The sequence below is a fragment of the Leuciscus leuciscus genome, assembly GCF_965113295.1.
Source record: "Leuciscus leuciscus genome assembly, chromosome: 3".
NCBI classification, from domain to species: domain Eukaryota; kingdom Metazoa; phylum Chordata; class Actinopteri; order Cypriniformes; family Leuciscidae; genus Leuciscus; species Leuciscus leuciscus.
In genome coordinates this window covers 55337967-55361745 of record NC_138727.1, presented here as the reverse complement: position 1 = coordinate 55361745, position 23779 = coordinate 55337967, and the positions used below count along the sequence as shown (strand labels likewise).

General features: G+C 33.9%; 1 protein-coding gene and 1 long non-coding RNA gene across 3 annotated transcripts in view; one reads left to right on the top strand and one right to left on the bottom strand.

Moving 5' to 3' along the window:
* The window catches only part of LOC309493910, an 87081-nt gene that overhangs the window by 41353 nt on the left and 21949 nt on the right, over positions 1-23779 (bottom strand). The window lies entirely within an intron of this gene.
* The window catches only part of LOC309493637 (uncharacterized protein), a 186651-nt gene continuing 165102 nt past the window's right edge, over positions 2231-23779 (top strand). Inside the window, exons 1-3 of the mRNA XM_082162791.1 lie at positions 2231-2245; positions 5141-5214; positions 12170-12237. Of these exons, the coding sequence (XP_082018917.1) occupies positions 12219-12237 (19 nt within the window). The 5' untranslated portion in view covers positions 2231-2245; positions 5141-5214; positions 12170-12218. The remainder of the gene's footprint in view (positions 2246-5140; positions 5215-12169; positions 12238-23779) is intronic.

Below are 23779 nucleotides of genomic sequence, written 5' to 3'. Positions count from 1 at the left end.
ATTGTAATGATATCTGTTTTTATGTTAGCGTGAAAAAAATAGTGACACTCCTGGTCTTCGGGGTCTCCAGAGACCCCAGACAATAACATGTAATTTTGTAACAGAATAATAGGGTTTTTTTTTTTTACCAAATGTAATTTTACTCTGTTTATTAATGTTTTTACTCCACATTTGTGCAGTTTTTGGAGGTTTTATGATATATTTTAAATTTATATAAATAAAAATAAAAACAATTTTATTGGTTTTTATACAAAACAGCTAATACAGTTTATTTTATTTTTTTTTATGTAAAATTCACTTTATAAAAGACCCAAATTTCTAAATTTCATTTATTGGATAACATGGATAATTTGACATGGTTTAGTGTAAAATTTTTGCCCATATTTTGGAAAATGTAGTTTTAAAAGTAAAAGATATCTTATATTATAAAATCATAATTCTAACAATAAAAATGACTTTTTTGTCAACGTTTAAAAATGTTTGTACTGGGGAAAAAAAACAGAAAAAAAATTGACTAAATTCATCATCAAAATCAGAAAAAAACACAGAACACAGATAGACAGACATAAAAACAGTGCTAAAAACATTCACAATGTAAATTTATCATGCGCTCACACACACAAAGAAATACATTTGTGACACTATAAAAACTGCTCTCTTATAATTTGTCACATAAAATAGTCCAAAATGCGGAACCACCACAAAAATAAATTTGGTGACACTGACACATCGACAATGTGAACACTCACTCACTCACTCACACACACACACACACACACACACACACACACACACACACACACACACACACACACACACACACACACACACACACACACACACACACACACACACACACACACACACACACACATACAGAGAGAGAGAGAGAGAGAGAGAGAGAGAGAGAGAGAGAGAGTGAGAGAGAGAAAGAGAGAGAGAGAGAGGGAGAGCGAGAGAGATAAAGAGACAAAAGTTACTGCTTTATTTGCTCATTTGTTATGTTGTTCAATTCATTGCATTTTGATGTTCATGTCATGTATTTGTACTCAATATATAATATAACTGTAAATATCTGTTCTGTTACAGAGCTGCTGAAAAATAAGGGAAATTAACTTTGTTGTGTATTTGTTGCTTTTTTTAAACCTGTTGAATCAACTTAGCTGAACAAATAAATGGTTAAATAATAATAGTAATAAAAATACTTTTGTATTAGTTTAACATTAGGGTTAACTTGGGCTGACTCTTTTACTCCGCGGTGGATTTGCATATCGTTAGCCTCATAGCATAATTGCCTAAGTTGAAATTTGAAATATGTTCAAATAAGTTGCCAATGAAATATGACTTAGGCAATTATGCTGAGGCTAACGATATGTGATACAGATGCAACATGTAAAGTAGTGAGATGAAACACTGATTATTTCTCTAATCCAAGGTTCCTGCTTTGTCAAAAGGCACATTAAAGAGAAAACTGGCATAATTTACTCGCCCTTTTGTCATTCTAAACCTGTATGATTTTCAATATTGGCCTTCAAGTGGTTCATGTTTAAAATCAGATCATTGACAAAAATAACTTCATGTTGTATTAGTTTGTTTGGGAAACCTGGTTTAAAATGTGTTCAGAATTTGAGAGATTGATTTGTTTATAAAGAAATGTATGTTTCTATAGAACTATTTATGCATTCCATATTTGCATAAACCGACTCTGTGGACTTATTCAAACTATGAGATAATTTTACAGTGTAGAAACAATGGATTCATCTATTCACACCGGTCATGAATATTAGACATGCTGAAGTTTGTAATGAAGAGCAGTTTGATGATGATTTTGGTCACTTTGGTCAAACTTGGGCTTTAAACATTGAAGATGAATGTGAAGCTGTGGTCGTCTTTGCAAACCCACTTTTTGAGCACAACTTCGAAAATATGCATTATGACAAATATGAAGGTCTAAGATGATATAAAGGTCTAAGGAGAGAGAAAAAACATAGTCATTTCATAGTAAATAGTAATTTTTTAATCTCCTTTAAAGCAAATGTACCATGTTTTTAGAAATGTGATCTTTGTATTAATTGAATTCATTAATTCGTCCAAATTTGAATGTTAATTTGAATTTTAGCAGGAAGGGTTGACAAAATCTGTTTTGTGTTTTTCCCTCATTGGATGAACAGAGAACGGTCATATAATCTTCTGACACACATATTTCTGTGTAGTCAGTCTAGTTGGGTGAAGAAACTCATATCAGGTGAGTCTCTCTTTACTTAAATGAGAATTAAATGCTTTAGTGTTTCTATCAATCTACACGTTTTTGCAGTTTTGTCATTAATAGCTGGAAAATGAAAATAAGACATCTTTTGCAACATATTTATTTAAAATGTATCATACAAAAGTCTTAACTGTAGATATCTGTGAAATAATCAGAGAATTTACAATTTATATGTATGACACGAGTCAATAATCTGAGTTTGAGGGATGGACGAGACTGTTGGGAATGTTGCAACATTATCCATGCCGGGTTGCGTCGATCTGAGAAAAATAGGGAGAAGGGGGAACTGAGGAAATTACACATTTTGTGTGGAAAGTTGTATTTGAATTTGAGGAAGGAAAACATGACTTGGTTTTATATTTCCTCATTAGAATGATGGACAGATAACTTCACTATCATCTCAACACACACAAACTTGATATATCATGATATAATCACAGTGATCATCACCCGACACGACTGACTGAAGAAAAGGTTTGTTTGTTGAGATGATATAGTGAAGTTATCTGTCCATCATTCAAATGAGGAAATATGAAACCAGTTTTTAACCCTCTGATGGTCTTCGGGGTCTTTTTGACCCGCAAATGACTTTTGCTGAATTTTTTTTAAAAAGTTCTCTTTGTCCAAATGGCATGAAACTTTGTAGGGCTCTCAACCCTTTCTAAATCTACAATAAAAAAAAAAAAAAATTGTAATGATATCTGTTTTTATGTTAGCGTGAAAAAAATAGTGACACTCCTGGTCTTCGGGGTCTCCAGAGACCCCAGACAATAACATGTAATTTTGTAACAGAATAATAGGGTTTTTTTTTTTTACCAAATGTAATTTTACTCTGTTTATTAATGTTTTTACTCCACATTTGTGCAGTTTTTGGAGGTTTTATGATATATTTTAAATTTATATAAATAAAAATAAAAACAATTTTATTGGTTTTTATACAAAACAGCTAATACAGTTTTTTTTTTTTTTTTATGTAAAATTCACTTTATAAAAGACCCAAATTTCTAAATTTCATTTATTGGATAACATGGATAATTTGACATGGTTTAGTGTAAAATTTTTGCCCATATTTTGGAAAATGTAGTTTTAAAAGTAAAAGATATCTTTTCACAAGTTTTTCCAGTTGGATTCATATTTAAATATTATAAAATCATAATTCTAACAATAAAAATGACTTTTTTGTCAAAGTTTAAAAATGTTTGTACTGGGGAAAAAAAACAGAAAAAAAATAGACTAAATTCATCATCAAAATCAGAAAAAAACACAGAACACAGATAGACAGACATAAAAACAGTGCTAAAAACATTCACAATGTAAATTTATCATGCGCTCACACACACAAAGAAATACATTTGTGACACTATAAAAACTGCTCTCTTATAATTTGTCACATAAAATAGTCCAAAATGCGGAACCACCACAAAAATAAATTTGGTGACACTGACACATCTACAATGTGAACACTCACTCACTCACTCACACACACACACACACACACACACACACACACACACACACACACACACACACACACACACACACACACACACACACACACACACACACACACATACAGAGAGAGAGAGAGAGAGAGAGAGAGAGAGAGAGAGAGAGAGAGAGAGTGAGAGAGAGAAAGAGAGAGAGAGAGAGGGAGAGCGAGAGCGAGAGAGATAAAGAGACAAAAGTTACTGCTTTATTTGCTCATTTGTTATGTTGTTCAATTCATTGCATTTTGATGTTCATGTCATGTATTTGTACTCAATATATAATATAACTGTAAATATCTGTTCTGTTACAGAGCTGCTGAAAAATAAGGGAAATTAACTTTGTTGTGTATTTGTTGCTTTTTTTAAACCTGTTGAATCAACTTAGCTGAACAAATAAATGGTTAAATAATAATAGTAATAAAAATACTTTTGTATTAGTTTAACATTAGGGTTAACTTGGGCTGACTCTTTTACTCCGCGGTGGATTTGCATATCGTTAGCCTCATAGCATAATTGCCTAAGTTGAAATTTGAAATATGTTCAAATAAGTTGCCAATGAAATATGACTTAGGCAATTATGCTGAGGCTAACGATATGTGATACAGATGCAACATGTAAAGTAGTGAGATGAAACACTGATTATTTCTCTAATCCAAGGTTCCTGCTTTGTCAAAAGGCACATTAAAGAGAAAATTGGCATAATTTACTCGCCCTTTTGTCATTCTAAACCTGTATGATTTTCAATATTGGCCTTCAAGTGGTTCATGTTTAAAATCAGATCATTGACAAAAATAACTTCATGTTGTATTAGTTTGTTTGGGAAACCTGGTTTAAAATGTGTTCAGAATTTGAGAGATTGATTTGTTTATAAAGAAATGTATGTTTCTATAGAACTATTCATGCATTCCATATTTGCATAAACCGACTCTGTGGACTTATTCAAACTATGAGATAATTTTACAGTGTAGAAACAATGGATTCATCTATTCACACCGGTCATGAATATTAGACATGCTGAAGTTTGTAATGAAGAGCAGTTTGATGATGATTTTGGTCACTTTGGTCAAACTTGGGCTTTAAACATTGAAGATGAACGTGAAGCTGTGGTCGTCTTTGCAAACCCACTTTTTGAGTTTCGAAAATATGCATTATGGCAAATATGAAGATCTAAGATGATATAAAGGTCTAAGGAGAGAGAAAAAACATAGTCATTTCATAGTAAATAGTAATTTTGTAATCTCCTTTAAAGCAAATGTACCATGTTTTTAGAAATGTGATCTTTGTATTAATTGAATTCATTAATTCGTCCAAATTTGAATGTTAATTTGAATGTTATCAGGAAGGGTTGACAAAATCTGTTTTGCTTTTTTCCTCATTGGATGAACAGAGAACGGTCATATAATCTTCTGACACACATATTTCTGTGTAGTCAGTCTAGTTGGGTGAAGAAACTCATATCAGGTGAGTCTCTCTTTACTTAAATGAGAATTAAATGATTTTTTAAATTATTTTTTTATTTTTTATTTTTTTTATAGGTTTTTGTACAAAACAGCTAATACAGGTTTGTTTGTTTTTTTTATGTAAAATTCACTTTATAAAAGACCCAAATTTCTAAATTTCATTTATGGGATAACATGGATAATTTGACATGGTTTAGTGTAAAATTTTTGCCCATATTTTGGAAAATGTAGTTTTAAAAGTAAAAAAATAAAAATGTTGCCACTAGATGGCTATAGAGACCCATTATATGCTATTTGCTATTTGACTAACAAAAAAAAAAAATTAAAAAAAAAAATATTTGACTAACTGAAAGATATCTTTTCACAAGTTTTTCCAGTTGGATTCATATTTACATATTATAAAATCACAATTCTAACAATAAAAATGACTTTTGTCAAAGTTTAAAAATGTTTGTACTGGGAAAAAAACTAAAAAACAAAACAAAACTAAAAAAAAGACAAAATTCATCATCAAAATCAGACATTTGTACAATTATATGAAAAAAAGAAGATTGAAATAAATGATAAACTATAAAAACTCAACTTTGATCTTTTTTAGGTTTGATTCTAATCATAATGTAACATTATTGAAGAAAAAAAATCTGTACAAAAAATGCTAAACTTAGACGAAAAAGTCATTTTTATTGTTAGCATTGTGATTTCATAATATTTAGATATGAATCCAACTGGAAAAACTTGTGAAAAGATATCTTTCAGTTAGTCAAATAGCAAATAGCATATAATGGGGCTCTATAGCCATCTAGTGGCTAAAATTATTATTGTTTTAATTCAAAACTACATTTTCCAAAATATGGGTAAAAATTTTACACTAAACCATGTCAAATTATTCATGCTATCCCTATAAATGCAATTTAGAAATGTGGGTCTTTTATAAAGTGAATTTTACATAAAACGCTGTTTTTGTATAAAAACCTATTTAAAAATTTTTTTTTACATTTTTTTTATTTTTTTATATAAATTTAAAATATATCATAAATCCTCCAAAAACTGCACAAATGTGGAGTAAAAACATTAATAAACAGAGTAAAATTACATTTGTTAAAAAAAATAACTATTATACTGTTACAATATTACATGTTATTGTCTGGGGTCTCTGGAGACCCCAAAAAACACGAGTGTGGACATAAATGAAAACCATCAGAGGGTTAAAAAAAAAAAACTGTGAAATTTACGGTAACATTTTTTTTGATTTTACCGTAATGGTGGCAACATTTTATGTTTTACATTAGTTTAAAGTCCTGCCATATGTTTATTCCACCCATGATCTCATGAGTATACATATAAATATAAACATATGGCAGGACTTTTAATTTCTGACCCCTGGACTTTATACCTCTGACTATAACACATACACACACACATATATATATATATATATATATATATATATATATATATATATATATATATATATATATATATATGTGATATATACACACAAATCAATTATAACTACACAACTGTAACACACACACACACACACACACACACACACACACACACACACACACACACACACAATTACTAAGACAATTCCGTTTTTGTTTTTTTCACAGCAAAAACTCCAGTGTTAAATTAACTCTTCTGGGAGTTTATTTGGCTCCAGACTCAAGAGTGTTAAAGGTAATGAGCTAATTAAGTGATTGATTGAGAGATGATTGAGCATTATTGAAGACACCTGATGTTAACAAGCAGAATCACCAAAGGAGAAAAATCTAATTTTTAAGTTACCATTATGGTGATCGGTATTTGATTTAGTTGGGCTCTTGACCCTTAAACTATTAACGTCAGATTTAGTTTGGCTGCTGTAACTGAGGTATACCAGCCCAATGAACAAAGAGTAAAGTTGATCAGGTGCTGTTGGTTATATTTTGACATAATCATAATTTGACCTGAATCACAAATCTCATTTAGAGAAATTGGTTTACCTTGTTGATTACAGCAGCCTGTGATTCTACAGTGTACTTACTAGTGATGTCCGGTTCGTGAACGAATCGTTCTTTTGAACCGGTTCTTTTTAGTGAACTGGTCGAACCAGTACACTAAATCGGACTGAATCGTTCAAAACAGTTTGCGTCTTGCGTCAGCACTGATCCACAACAAGTTAGTAAAGTTACTCACTTTCGGACATGCCTGAGTCCTGACAGTCACCTCTAACGTTACTCAAAATAAACCAATATCCCGAAGTAGGCATATATGTTACTCCAGTAAATCCAACAGTTCACTGAACTGAGACGTGCTGAGAGAAGTGATGAGCACGAGCAGTTGATACTGAGCATGCGCGCACTACCGAATGTACAGGTACAGCGGTTCTCGGACCACCAGTACAGAACCGAGAACTGTTTCTTTCGGACACGTTCGATACGGAGAACCGATGAGCTGATGAGCTGAGCATGCGTGCAATTTTTTCAGAGGGACGAAATGCATGCAAATCTGAAGTATTTTACTGAACATCAATAAGTGTAACAAAATAAAACATGTTAGAAACATTTTTATCACATAGGCTACTGCCTTTTCACTGTATTATTTTAAAGATTGGAAACACAATGAATGGATTGTAAAACTAAACATTTATTATTATACTAAAACATTATTTTCTGGAACAGATCATTTAATTTCTAAGTAAGTTGATATACATTTTTGACGTAAACTCTTGCCAAGGTTTTAAAGGGTGCAAAGTAAATGTTTATAATGTGTTAATCAAAACATAACATATTAAACATAGATATGCATCAAGTTTTTTGTTTTGTCGACTGAATAAGGCTATAGCCTAGTAAGGTTTCAGTAGTTCTCAGCTCACACACAGGCGGTTCTCGAGTCAAGAACTGGTTGTTGCAGCAGTTCTCGCATCACCAGTACAGAACCGAGAACTGTTTCTTTCGGACACGTTCGATACGGAGAACCGACGAGCTGGAGAGACTGCGCATGCGTGATAACAACACCGTCTCTGAACCGAACTTTCTTTTGGCCAACTGATGCTGTGTTTATACTGTCTATGCGCTGTGCTGATACATGAGCACGGGTGAACCAAGGACTTGAATGAGGGGCCGAATTCGGCGAAATGTAAGTTTATTTAATTACAAATAAAATAAAAATGATGAAGTTTATTCACTTTAAGACATGTAAAACATCCGCGTTTGCGCATCGCCCTAGGCCTACTACAGGGTTAATTTTCAAAACGTAAATGTAAGAAACCTATCCAAGATGATTATGACGATAAGCACTATTATTTAACTGAAGTTATGATTACAAATGCCTTTATTTGAATGTATATTTATCCGCCGGGATGATAGAATTGACGTCATTACGTGATGACGTAAAAGAACTGGTGAACCGGTTTTTTGAACCGGTTCATTGAAACGAAATGTCCGAAAGAACTGGTTCGCGGAAAAGAACCGGACTTCCCATCACTAGTACTTACTGAATTTTCAGTATTCAATTTAGACACACAGACATCAATAATCAGCCTGTGAATCTCAACAATGGTGACAATAATAAAGCATGTTGCAGTGCATTCTGGGTGCCACCAATCCAAACTCATTCATGGCTCCCATCATGCATTGCAATATGAATAAATAATGAGCTTATGATCAGAGGTGATCTGTTTGTCACCATTGCTGAGATTCATACACTAATTCTAGTTGTCTGTGTGTGCCTGAAAGAAATAATTTTTAAGAAATCATTTGTATTATGTTGAAAAATCTGTATTTTATTCTGTAGAATCACTGTGATGCTGTAATCAACAATATACATTTAAGTCAGAGATTAGACTCTAAAGGAGTTCAGTGATTCAGGTCAAATGATGATTATGTTAAAATATAACCAACACCTGTTAGCCTTTTCGTTTTGTTTACCTTGCTGTTATAATTCAATTACAACAGTCAAACAAAATCTAAAGTTAAACATTTAAAGGTCAACTGTCCAACTAAAGCAAACACTGATCACCATAATGGTGACTTAAAAAGTATTTTCTCCTTCAGTGATTCTGCTTGTTAACATCAGGTGTCTTCAATAATGGTCAATCATCACTCAATCAATCACTAAATTAGCTCATTAACTTTAACACTCTTGGGTGTTAATTTAACACTCATATTTTAACACTTTAACACTCTTGAGTCTGGAGCCAAATAAACTCTCAGGAGAGTTCTGGAGTTTTTGCTGTGCATCTGATTTCACTAATTAGTTCTCTCTCCTGCTGAATTAGCAAATCCAAGGTCAAGGTCAAGGTCAAAGTTTATTTATAAAGCACATTTACAAGCAGTCACTACTGCCCCAAAGTGCTGTACAGGCATAAAAATAACATAAAATACAAAACTATTCCAAAAATATTTAAAAACAGCAAAGAATAAAATGTCACAGCTCAGCCAATATTAGAACGCCAATGCAAACAGATGAGTTTTTAATAATAATTTAAAACACTCGACAGAGGTAGCTGCTCTAATACTAAGAGGGAGCGAGTTCCAGAGTGTAGGACCTGCTATTGAAAAAGCTCTGTCTCCTCTGGTTTTACGTCTAGACCTTGGACAGTCCAAAAACAATTGGCCAGTAGACCTTAGTGTTCTAACTGGAGTGTGCAAAATAAGCATGTCTGATAAATATGATGGTGCCAATCCATTTAAAGATTTAAAAACGAGCAATAAGATTTTAAAATGGATTCTAAAAGCAACAGGCAACCAATGGAGAGACGACAATATAGGGGTGATATGTTCACAGCGCTTTTTCCCTGTTAACAAACGTGCCGCTGCATTTTGGACTAATTGTAATCGGCGGATTGAACCCTGGTCAAGACCATAATATAATGAATTGCAATAGTCCAAACGATTAGTAATCAGAGCATGCACAACTTTTTCCAGTTGGCTATGTGGCAGATACGGCTTGACCTTCCTAAGAAGTCTGAGTTGAAAGAAACTTGATTTTACCACTGAGCTAATTTGACTTTCAAGTTTAAAAGAACTATCAATTAAAATACCAAGACTTTTTACGCATGGGCAGCAGTTTGAGAATGTTGGGCCAAGAGCACTTAAAGGAGAAGTTCACTTTTGAAAAAACTTTTGCTGATAATTTACTCACCCCCATGTCATCCAAGATGTCCATGTCTTTCTTTCTTCAGTCGAAAAGAAATTAAGGTTTTTGATGAAAACATTCCAGGGTTTTTCCACATATTATGGATTCCATTGGGACCCAAACGGTTCAAGGTCCAAATGACAGTTTCATTGCCGCTTCAAAGGGCTTTAAACGATACCAGACGATGAATAAGGGTCTTATCTAGCGAAACGATCGGTCATTTCAAAAATAAATAAAAAAGTTTAAGTTTTATAAGCACAAATGTTCGCCTTGCTCTGTTCTGTGATGCGCGTTCGTGACGTCACGTAATACGCAATTACGTTGAAAAGGTCAAGTTTGATGTGTTTACAAATGTGCGGAAGGAGGACCATATAAACATTTTCAAATGTATTTGTGTCAGTTTATCGTTTAAAATGCCCGTTTCGTGTGCGCATCCTGAGTGTTTTAATATTAAAAAGCCAAAAAGAACATTTTCTTCAATTTTTCAAGCGTGACCTTTTCAACGTAATTGCGTATTACTTGACGTCACGAACGCGCATCACAGAACAGAGCAAGGCGAACATTTGTGCTTATAAAACGTAAACTTTTTATTTTATTTTTGAAATGACCGATCGTTTCGCTAGATAAGACCCTTATTCATCGTCTGGTATCGTTTAAAGCCCTTTGAAGCTGCAATGAAACTGTCATTTGGACCTTGAACCGTTTGGGTCCCAATGGAATCCATAATATGTGAAAAAATCCTGGAATGTTTTCATCAAAAACCTTAATTTCTTTTCGACTGAAGAAAGAAAGACATGGACATCTTGGATGACATGGGGGTGAGTAAATAATCAGCAAAAGTTTTTTTAAAAGTGAACTTCTCCTTTAAGCCTGAGATATCAGATTCTCCAAAAATTAGAACTTCAGTTTTTTTATCGTTTAAATTTAAAAAATTTGACCAGGTGATTGAAACAAAATACTGAGGAGGACTTTTACTTTCTGAACCTGGACTTTACACCTCTGCATAGCAATGCCACATGTCAGCCAAGAGCAAAGAAATAAACCAGAACTGGACCTTATCGTAGCCAAAATAATCTGTGTATATTAAATATGGAGTAATTTCAGCCACAGCCTCAGATGAAATCAACTGAAGAGAAAAGAAGACATTAAATCTGTGAAGATCTCAGCAGAGGAGGATTAAACAACTCCACAAACAGCATTACCATCTTAAAGTCCAGGTTCAGAAAGTAAAAGTCCTCCTCAGTATTGTGTTCCAATCACCTGGATTTGCTAATTCAGCAGGAGAGAGAACTAATTAGTGAAATCAGCTGACTGAGTTTATGGGTGGAATAAACATATGGCAAGGACTTTTACTCTTTGGCCCCTGGATTACCCACCTCTGGTTATAGTTGAGTAATTTGGGCTTTGACCAGGTCAGGACTCTTACTAACTTTTTTAAGAATAAAACGTAATGAATAACTCCAGAGCAAAAAACAACAGAGCATTATTTAATTGGACCACTGATTTGTCTAAACCCCAGTGAGGAGTAGGTTTGGGGGCGGGGTCAAGGGTAGGTTTAGGGGCGGGGTCAAGGGTAGGTCATTTGTACGAATTAGCCAATAGCCAATTAGCCAATTAGCCACCTCATAAACTATGAGAATTTGATCAAGTTTTTTTCTTCCTTTATTGCATTCTGCTTGACAATAACGGTTTTAAAAGTCTCAATTTGAACTCTGATCCAAAATCAAATGCTGTGGAATGTTTAACATGTGTGTTTGAAACAAAGAGAAAACAGCTTTTTATAAGTCATGCGTCAGTGCAATGGCTAATTTGTTTATTCTCTATCTGTAAAGGAAACTCGTCCTCTGAACTGATTTGTGGATAAACAGAAATAAACTGACAATGGCTTCCTTTCATAAAGGTGAGTATTCTTCTTGTGTTTAAAGGTTGGCTCTCATTGCCCCAAAAACCTTATGAACTGTGAACACATGATGAATATAGTTTTCTCAGACTCAATCAAATCCAATTTTTCTTCATATTTCAGGTTTTATGAAAACTCATCCTCTCATCTCTGTTATTTTGTGTAAGTCTAAACAGTTTTTTTTGCTTTTTGTCTGTATGCTGATGTAATGAATCAGATCTGGTTTATCCTTCACGTCACTTCACACAGTAAATTCCCTGGTGTTAAATCAGTGTTAAAAGTAACACTGAAGCAGTTTTAGAGTTAATGAGATAATTAAGTGATTAATTGAGTGATGATTGTTTGATTATTGAAGACACCTGATGATAACAAGCAGAATCACTGAAGAAAAGAGAAACATAATAACTACAACCTGACTGACTTCAACCACAGCTTAATATGAAATCAACTGAAAATACATGAAATCTTTATTTCAAACCAGACTGACTTCTTTTTCTGTCATTCATCTGCAGAAGCTCTTTTTGAGAATTAGCAGAGGTTTAGATGTTAATGATTTATTGAAAATGTTTGTTTTTTATTGAATGTGCAATCTTAGCTTTTTATATCAGTTTGTGTTTTTTGTAACAGTGTTAACAAAACGCATACTTTGTTGTACGGAAACAATATACAAAAATGATCAAGTGATATAGTTTTATTATAAAGAAATGTTTGACTAAACTTATAACTAACCAAACTATTGGTTATTAACAGAGGTGTATTATTAGGGGTCAGAAAGTAAAAGTCCTGCCATATGTTTATTCCACCCATGAGCCAGGAGAACACTGAGGAGTGTTCATTTAACACTGGAGATTTTGCTGTGTGTGTGGAATAAACATATGGCAGGACTTTTACTTTCTGACCCCTGGACTCTCCACCTCTGCAAGTCACTCAGGCACAGATTATTGTTTGCATATTAGGATCCGTTTGGGAGATATTACTTTTCTTTCTGTTGAAACCTCTAGAATTCCTGAATCATTTGGTCATTCATGCAATAATTTATTGATACAACTACAATGTTATTGATTTATCTGTGTAGAGAAACCACTCAAAACAACAACCACTTCTTTTATTTCATTCTGCTCTTCACATAAAGCTGCTGTTTGACTTCAGAAGATTTGGAATATTACACACACATCATACTTCATATAGATACTGTAGAGCTGCAATGGAGCTTTTTTGTTAGTTTGAACAGAAAAGGCTTGAGAGTTTCATTAAGTGGAAAAGATGTGTGAGAATAATAATAATTTCTAGGATAGACAATACAATATTCTGTGAAAGAAAAGTCATGATGACAAAACTTTCATTTTTGAGTGAACTATTATTTTAAGTACAAGCTTATATTTATATGTTTATTTATATTTTATTGTGTCCTAAACATGTTGCTTAATTTGTATTTATAATTATTTTTTAGATGTCTTAACACTGTACTTGGCCTTTTCAACTGTCTCACCGGTGACGACTGCAATAGGTAATGTACACTGAAAAAATGTTTTGTCAGTTCAACTTAGAAAATATACTTCATGTGGAAACATCTACAATAACTGGTTGAAATGTTGAAATGAAATAAATTATTTAAGATTACTGATTACAACTGATTTCAACCAACCTGTCAGTAGATATAACCTGTGAACCTGTAGATATAACCAATGAAATAGAGTAACACACAAAAATTGGACAGGAAATATATTAAAATATTAAATAAGAATATGAATATCTTATTCTTCATTCAGTTCTGAACAGAATCAGATTGAACAGATTTGTTAAACGCTTATCAAAATAGCGTAGGTGCTACAGCGCAATTATTATCAGAGCATGTGAGCAGAAAGCAGGGAGAGGACGAGTGAACGAGAGGATAGTGTCATTTACCAGCGTTGCCCAGCACTGCTACACACACCATGTTAAAGCACAGACGATTTGCAAACAGAAACAAGTCCAGAGGAACTTTCCAGAGCACATTTTTAATCAGACTTTGCTTTTACACACATGCTTTTACACACACCGTGGAGAGCACACACACACACACACACACACACACACACAAACTGCGGAGAGCACACACACACACACACACACACACACACACACACACACACAGCGTAGAGCACAGCACACACACACACACACACAGCGGAGAGCACAGCACACACATACACACACACAGCGAAGAGCACACTCACACACACAGTGGAGAGCACACACACACAGCGGAGAGCACACACACACACACAGCGGAGAACACAGAGCACACACACACACACACAGCGGAGAACACAGAGCACACACACAGCAGAGAACACAGAGCACACACACACACACACACACACACAGCAGAGAACACAGAGCACACACACACACACACAGTGGAACATGAGCAGTCGCTTTGAGGTTGTGTATCTTCGGAAGTGGAATCATAGACAGTGAAAGAAATAGCAACATTGTGTCGGCCCAGATCCGGCCCACATCTGGCACTTGTGGAATGCGGATCTGGCCCACATGCAGCGTAGAATGACGGCCCTTGGGTGGCCCACTCCTGTTTGCCAGATCTGGGCCACAAGCAGGCCATGGCAATGCCACATGTCAGCCAAGAGCAAAGAAATAAACCAGAACTGGACATTATCTGAGACACAAAGTCTGTGTATATTAAATATGGAGTCATCTCAGCCTTAATAAGCCTGTTAACAAGCAGAATCACTGAAGGAAAGAAGAGAACAGAAAAAGAGACGAGCAGAAACACAAGAACTACAACTGACTTCAGCCACAGTCTAAGATGAAATCAACTGAAGAGAAAAGAAGACATTAAATCTGTGAAGATCTCAGCAGAGGAGGATTAAACAACTCCACAAACAGCATTACCAGCTTCACTTATTACTAACCAGACTGACTTTATTTCTGGCAGACGTCTACAGAAGTTTTATTGAGAATTAACAGAGGTTTAACTCTAATGTGTTTCATTTATAGTCACCATAAGAGTGATTCGTGTTTCCATTAGTTGGGCTCTTAAAATATTAATAATCATGTATCATCACAATTGTTAGATTCCAAATACCTCAGTGAATCAGTCTATTTCATGATGATTATAAAATCATCAACAGGTAACCATCATCACCTGATCTCATTTCACTTTGGCTTTCTTTGCTGCTGCAAATGTGTTCGACAAACACTCTGTCACAACAGCCAAAAAAAGACAAAAAATTTAATAAGAGTTACGAGCCCAACTAATGGAAACACTAATCACTGTTATGGTGACTTCAAATGAACCAGAGTTAAACCTCTGTTAATTCTCAATAAAACTTTTGTAGATGTCTGACAGAAATAAAGTCAGTCTGGTTAGTAATAAGTGAAGCTGGTAATGCTGTTTGTGGAGTTGTTTAATCCTCCTCTGCTGAGATCTTCACAGATGTAATGTCTTCTTTTCTCTTCAGTTGATTTCATATTTAATATACACAGATTTTGTGGCTCAGATAAGGTCCAGTTCTGGTTTATTTCTTTGCTCTTGGCTGACATGTGGCATTGCTATGGCCTGCTTGTGGCCCAGATCTGGCAAACAGGAGCGGCCCACCCAAGTGCCGTCATTCCACGCTGCATGTGGGCCGGATCTGGGCCGAAACAATGTTGCTATCTGGGAAACGTTTGTGTTTCTCGCTCATTCTCACTTCTCACGAGATTTCCTATTTCCAACTTACCATGTTGCAAGGTTGGTTTTCCGCCAGGTAACGCTGGGGAAATAGTTGTCAAGTTCCCCTTTAATTCATTAGTATTGATCAGTCATTATTTTTTTCAGCAGTTATCACTCTAAAAAGTTTAACTATGATTTACTCAATGTTTTTGGTGAAACATTTTTACACTCTTACACTCTCAAAAAAATTTAGTAAATTGTAAGCTGTGAAATCAATGAAATATACTGTATGAATTGAGTAAATGCAAATAAAAAGATTAAGTAAATCTGAATTTTAAGTAAATTCTTTACTCTAATTTAAGTAATAGAGCAGTGGTTCCCAAACCTGTCCTGAAGGACCCCCAACACTGCACGTTTTCTTTGTCTCCCTAATCAAACACACCTGATTCAACTTATCAGCTCATTATCACATGGGTTAATGAGCTGATGAGTTGAATCAGGTGTGTTTGATTAGGGAGACAAAGAAAATGTGCAGTGTTGGGGTGCCTTCAGGTAGGGCTGGGCGATATATCGCATGATATTGTTATGCGCATCTCATCAGTAAAGCCGGTTCCTTGATTAGTAGTAAATCGCCATCACCTGCTTTCAGATGGAGCGGCATTTACTACAAAGAGCCGTAGTTAACTGACAAGCTGAGCCATATCGCATTAATATCGCGGACGTATCGCCAGCGATAATTAATGTGATATGGCTCAGCTTGTCAGTTAACTACGGCTCTTTGTACACAGCAAAAACTCCAGTGTTAAATTAACACTCCTGGGAGTGTATATGAGTCCACACTCAAGAGTGTTGAAGTTAATGAGATAATTAAGTGATTGATTGAGTGATGATTGACTATTATTGAAGACACCTGATGTTAACAAGCAGAATCACTGAAGGAGAAAATCACAAATTGTAAGTTACCATTATGGTGATGGGTGTTTGCTTTAGTTGGGCTCTTGACCCTTATATGATCAAATTTAAATTTGTTTGGCTGCTGTATCTGAGTTATAACAGCCAGATGAACAAAGAATAAAAGTGATCTGATGGTGTTGGTTATATTATGACATTCATCATTTGAACTTGATCACTGAACTTATTAAGATCCTTATTTCTGACTTCAATTTATGTTGTTGGTTATAGTATAACTGTGGTTCTGCATAAATGTCCAGAATTGTTTATATAATATAAAGGATTTCTTAAAAGTTGTTTAAAAAAAAAAATCATACTTTTAGGCACACACACATGTCAAGATTCAGTCAGTGCATCTCAACAATGGTGACGAGCAGAATATTCAATTAGGAAAGTAAATTACATAGACAATTCAGATCATAATTTATTCATTCCGCAATGCATGATGGGAGCCATTAATGAGTTGTGATTGGTGGCAGCCACTGCAACATGCTTTATTATTGTCACCATTGTTGAGAGTCACAGGCTGATTATTGATGTCTGTGTTTCTAAATGAATTTATTTGAAAGTCTTTTGATCAGAACAATGTTTATTAAATATTTTGGATTATAAGTAAAGTACTGATAATCACATGCTGTTAAATCACAAAGCAGCAGGTAACAAGTTATACCACACTATTTCAACAAGTTTCATTTTTCAGATCTTAGTATGATTATCAAAACATAACCAGCATTATCAGATCACCCTTTGCTTTGTTCATTTAACTGTTATAAATCAATAACAGCAGACAAACAACAGTAACATTTGAAGTGAACATATAATGGTCTAGAGCCCAACTAAAGCAAACACCCATCACCTTAATGGTAACTTACAATTTGTGATTTTCTCCTTCAGTGATTCTGCTTGTTAACATCAGGTGTCTTCAATAATGATCAATCATCACTCAATTAATCACTTAATTATCTCATAAACTTTAACACTCTTGAGTGTTAATTTAACACTCATATTTTAACACTTTACACTCTTGAGTGTGGACTCATATACACTCCCAGCCCCAGGAGTGTTAATTTAACACCGCTCCATCTGAAAGCAGGTGATGGTGATTTACTACTAATCAAGGAACCGGCTTTACTGACGAGATGCGCCTAACAATATCGTGCGATATATCGCCCAGCCCTACCTTCAGGACAGGTTTGGGAACCACTGTAATAGAGTACACTGTAAAACCTGATGAGTTAGTTCAACTCAAACCGTTTGAGGAAACCAATTGCCTTAAATCATTTAAGTTTATTAACTCAAACAATTTAAGCATAAAAAAATATTTGATTTGTGTCCAAGTAACTCAATAACTTATTGTTAACTTGGGTAAATAAAGTTAATAGTGCTAAGTCCATTCAATTAATATAATTCAAATCTATGAAGTACACTGTAAACCCAAATAAGTTGACAGAACTCAATACATTTAACTTAAAACTTTCATGTAATCTCAATGCAGAGGTGGGAGTAAGTCACTAAATTCAAGTCTCAAGTCAAGTCCAAGTCTTAACATTGCAAGTCAAAGTCAAGCCAAGTTAGGGCTGTGCGATATATATCGTGAGATTGTTATGCGCATCTCGTCAGTAAAGCCGGTTCCTTGATTAGTAGTAAATCGCCATCACCTGCTTTCAGATGGAGCGGCATTTACTACAAAGAGCCGTAGTTAACTGACAAGCTGAGCCATATCGCATTAATATCGCGGACGTATCGCCAGCGATAATTAATGCGATATGGCTCAGCTTGTCAGTTAACTACGGCTCTTTGTACACAGCAAAAACTCCAGTGTTAAATTAACACTCCTGGGAGTGTATGAGTCCACACTCAAGAGTGTTTAAGTTAATGAGATAATTAAGTGATTAATTTAGTGATGATTGAACATTATTGAAGACACCTGATGTTAACAAGCAGAATCACTGAAGGAGAAAATCTCAAATTGTAAGTTACCGTTATGACGATCAATGGTTGCTTTAGTTGGACTCTTGACCCATATATTATTAACTTTAGATTTTGTTTGTCTGTTGTTTCTGAATTATAATCACCAGTTGAACAAAGAAAAAAGTGATCTAATGGTGTTGGTTATGTTATGACAATCATCATTTGAACTTGATCACTGAACTCATTAAAATCCTTCTTTCTGACTTCGATTTATGTTGTTGGTTAATGAATCTGCATAAATGGCCAGAATTTTTGATATAATATAAAGGATTTCTTAAAAGTTGGTTAAAAAAAAAAAAATTATTCTTTTAGGCACACACAGATTTCAAGATTCAGTCTATGCATCTCAACAATGGTGAGGAGCAGAATATTCAATTAGGAAAAGTAAATTACATAGACAATTCAGATCATAATTTATTCATACCGCAATGCATGATGGGAGCCATTAATGAGTTGTGATTGGTGGCAGCCACTGCAACATGTTTTATTATTGTCACCATTGTTGAGATTCACAGGCTGATTATTGATGTCTGTGTTTTAAATGAATTTATTTAAATGTCTTTTGATCAGAACAATGTTTATTAAATATTTTAAATTATAAGTAAAATACTGATAATCATAGGCTGAAGAATCACTAAACTGCTGCTAACAAGTTAAACCAAACTATCTCAAAGAGTTTCCTTTTTCAGATCACAGCATGATTATGTCAAAACATAACCAACTCTATAACATAACATTTTACTTTGTTCATTTAACTGTTATAAGCAAATGCTAACCACCATCATGGTGACTTTAAAATACAATTGTTGATTTCATTAAAACGGATATTAAATTAAGTCAATCTGGTTAGTAATAGGTGAAGCTGGTAAAGCTGTTTGAGTTGTTTAATCCTCCTCTGCTGAGATCTTCACAGATTTAATGTCTTCTTTTCTCTTCAGTTGATTTCATCTAAGGCTGTGTCTGAAGTCAGTTGTAGTTCTTGTGTTTCTCTTTCCTTCAGTGATTCTGCTTGTTAACAGCAGGTGTTCATAATTAATGCTCAATCACCACTTCATTATCTCATTAACTTCAACACCGCTTTACCTCTGTAGTGTGCACACATATGAACACTGAGCAGTGTTAATTTAACATGGGCGTTTTTCTGTGTACTATTACATAAATCTTACCCGTTTCATTTACATATGACTGACATATATGAATCACATTCAGTTTATTAATACAATTACATAAATCTTATCTGTTTCATTTAGATATGACTTAAAAATATGAATTACATTCAGATTATTAATTGGTTTATGTTAAAACTATGTAATCCAAATGGATGGAAATTCTATATGCAATTTAAATACATAAATCTAATGTTTAGACATTTTTTTTTTTTTTTTTTTTTTGAGTGTGTTCACGTTGGCCTAATTGGATTAAATTGACATTTTTAATGTTTTTGTTTCGTTTACACTTTCATAGAGGACATCACAGCAAAATAACTATGTAGGGCTAGCACAAGATGGGAAAAGTTTTATTAATTCTTGTTTACTTGTGTTCATTTAATTTATTTTTATTTTAGAGCATTTAATGTGCTTCTTAACAATATTTTATTTATTACACACAAGTTAATTTTTTATTTATTTTAGCCCTCTGTGTCTAAATAAGAAATAAAAGTCCCAGAGTTAAAAAATGTGTAAAACGAGCCTGTGTGTGACTTGGTATGACTTGATGACTAAGTTGCGACTTGACTTGACTTGACAAAGAGTATGACTTGACTTGACTTGACTTGACTTGACTTGACTTGATTTGACTTGGCCCTTACAACAGAATGACTTGGCTTGACTTTGACTTGAATTTAGTGACTTACTCCCACCTCTGTCTCAATGTGAATACTTTTATTAATGTATAAACTTGGTTAGCTTTTAAAAGCTATCTGCTAACATACTAATTTACTAACACATTATTAGTGATGTTACGTTCGTGAACGAATCGTTCTTTTTGAACGAATCTTTTAGGTGAACGAATCGTTCTCGTTCACGTAATCCATTGACTCATATTTCTCATTCACTGAAATTCCTCCCTCCACAGCCGCGCGGCGCTATTAGCAGCGCATGCGCAGCTCAGTGAACCGGGTAGCTCTGTGTTTTCAACCTGTCAAGAATGACTAAACCTCAAGCCAATAGCCTTCGAGTATGAGATGTGACGGAGCATGTGATTTGTTGGATGTAGTGAACGAATACGCCCTTCACTGACTGTGACCGAGTTGCTTTTGAGTCTGAACGAGAGAGAGAGATCTTCTCGTGAACGAACTGGTACATGTCGTTCGTGAACGAAAATAACCAATTGTTTGAACGATGATGATGGCGAACCGATAGAGCTGGGTTTGTGTAGTCAGCATATTTGCATCAAAGAAGGAAATTTACACTTTACCATTGTAATGAAAACAATTTAATAACACAAGCATGGTTAAATATAGGCTTACAAAGACAAATTAACATTGTCATTTTGTACTTGACTGTTTACTTGATTTAAATTTACACTTCTCTTTACCTGCTTTTCTTTTCTTTTGTTTGTGTGTTTTAATTAGTTTTGTGGTATTTTGCACTTTGAAAAATTTACTTTAGGCTACTACTTGTGTTCATTTTGTATGATCAAAAATGAATTTATTACGTTTTATTCATGTCATATGCACTTCTCTAAAAACTAAAACAAACCAAAAAATATGACAGTTTTGGTTAGGTCTCATTTGCGTAACGTCAGCAAATAACATTTCGGTTCGGGCTGTGAAGGGGCATGTATTTGGTTGGATCTACTGAACGAATACGCCCATCACTGACCGAGATCGCTCTGTTTCGAGTCTGAACGAGAGAGAGAGATCTCGTTCGTGAACGAATTGATCAAACTGGTACATTTCGTTCGTGAATGAGAGTACTGGGGTAGATCGGTCATTTAGCATGTGATTCAATCTCATTCAAAGCGCAGTTAGGTGTGCATGTAATTGTTTATCATATTTAACATACATAACATAACTCAACGTTTAATATAATCCCAGATTTATAAATGTGTATGTCTGACCAAACAATTAAAATGTTAATTATGCAAGAAAACCTTGGTTTGGTCATCTGAACCTCTTATTTAGACTTATTTTATTAATTTAGTAAATAAGGCACAAATTTTAACAAAGCCAAATCAGTTTTTCTGTAACAAGTAAATACGTTCGTTAAAACATAGCATAAAATACACTCTTTTTCGCCACCTGCTGCAGTATTTATGTAATAGGAAAAAATTGTCACTGAACGAATCAATGAACGAATCTGAACGAATCATTTTGGTGAACGAACTGAAAATGAACGAGTCTCTGGAAAGAATCAAAATTTCTACCACTACACATTATCAAAAGTATGTTATACAATAGCACTTGCTGTATGAGCACAACAATATAAAAGGATTATTTGCTCTCAAATCAAGCAGCATGCACCACTTGTCACCATGATGGTAACTATCCTACGCTGTAAAATTAAAATTTTCTTTAAATTTAAATTGTAGTCAAAACACTGTAAAATTACAAATAATATCTGTAAAATAAAAAGTCAGCTGTTATTTTAGGTATTGTGACCTTAATGACAAATTCCAGTAATTCACATTTTTTATACAGAAAATGTATTGTATTTTTCATATAGTATTTTTTCTGTTTTCTTAAATTACATAAAAATGTATGTAAAATTACAAATATAATCTGTAATTAAACAGTGACAAAACAGTTAAATGATAAAATGGTCAAATGACTGTCAGCTCCCCAAAAAACTGTAAAACATCCTAAATTAAATAAACTGAAAAACACTGTTATTTTACAGGTATTTCCTGAATAATCACGATCATATACCTTCATTGTAAAAAATCGTTAAAAAAGGGTCAGATGACTGGCAGCTGCGGCTGCCAAACAAAAACCATAAAATTAAAGTAAAATATGCTAATTTAAATAAAGTGTAAAAACTTTAAAATAAATTTGATGTCACCATGATTGAGATCAGTGTCTGCTTTAGTTGGGCTCATGACCCTTGAGTTTATAACTTTAGTTTTCTGCTTTAACTGTGTATTTGATATACAATTGTTTTAGCAATAAATGCAGGAGAAAATATCAGATGATCTTGGTCAGTTAATTGATGATGTTACAATAATCATCTGATTCACTGATATGACAGTCAAATCTATGAATTAATTAGCTTCAATTACATAGTTTATAGATGGAATTTAGCTGTATATAAAGTCTATAATTAATGTCATAATTTTTCACATGACCTTAGAAATATTGTGGCATAAATATTGTAGCAATCTGAAATGTAAAAAAAACATATATGTGAACCTGGATCACAAAACCAGTCATAAGTAGCACGGGCATATTTGTGGCAATAGCCAACAATACATTGAATGGGTCAAAATTATAAATTTTTCTTTTATGCCAAAGATCATTAGGATATTAAGTAAAGATCATGTTCCATGAAGACATTTTGTAAATTCCCTACCGTAAATATATAAAACATTGATTTTTGTGAGTGAATGCAGCACAATCGCGAACATAAATGGAGAACTTTAAAGGTGATTTTCTCAATGTTTCGATTTTTTTACACTCTCAGATTCCAGATTTTCAAATAGCTGCATCTCGGCCAAATATTGTCCTATCACACCAAACCATAAATCATTGGAAAGCTTACTTATTCAGCTTTCATGTGATGTGTAAATCTCAATTTCATAAAATGTACCCATGTGACTGGTTTTGTCGTCCAGGGTCACATATATTATACAGAAAAAGGTTTGAGCTGGTTCATTTTTAATAATTTCTTCTTTTTTTTTTGTAGTATAGAGACATCGATAATCAACATATGAATCTCAACAATGGTGACAACCAATAAAGCCTTTTTGTGACTTTATAGTTCAGAGATTATCAGAATTGGTTTTCATTGTCACCATTGTTGCGATTCA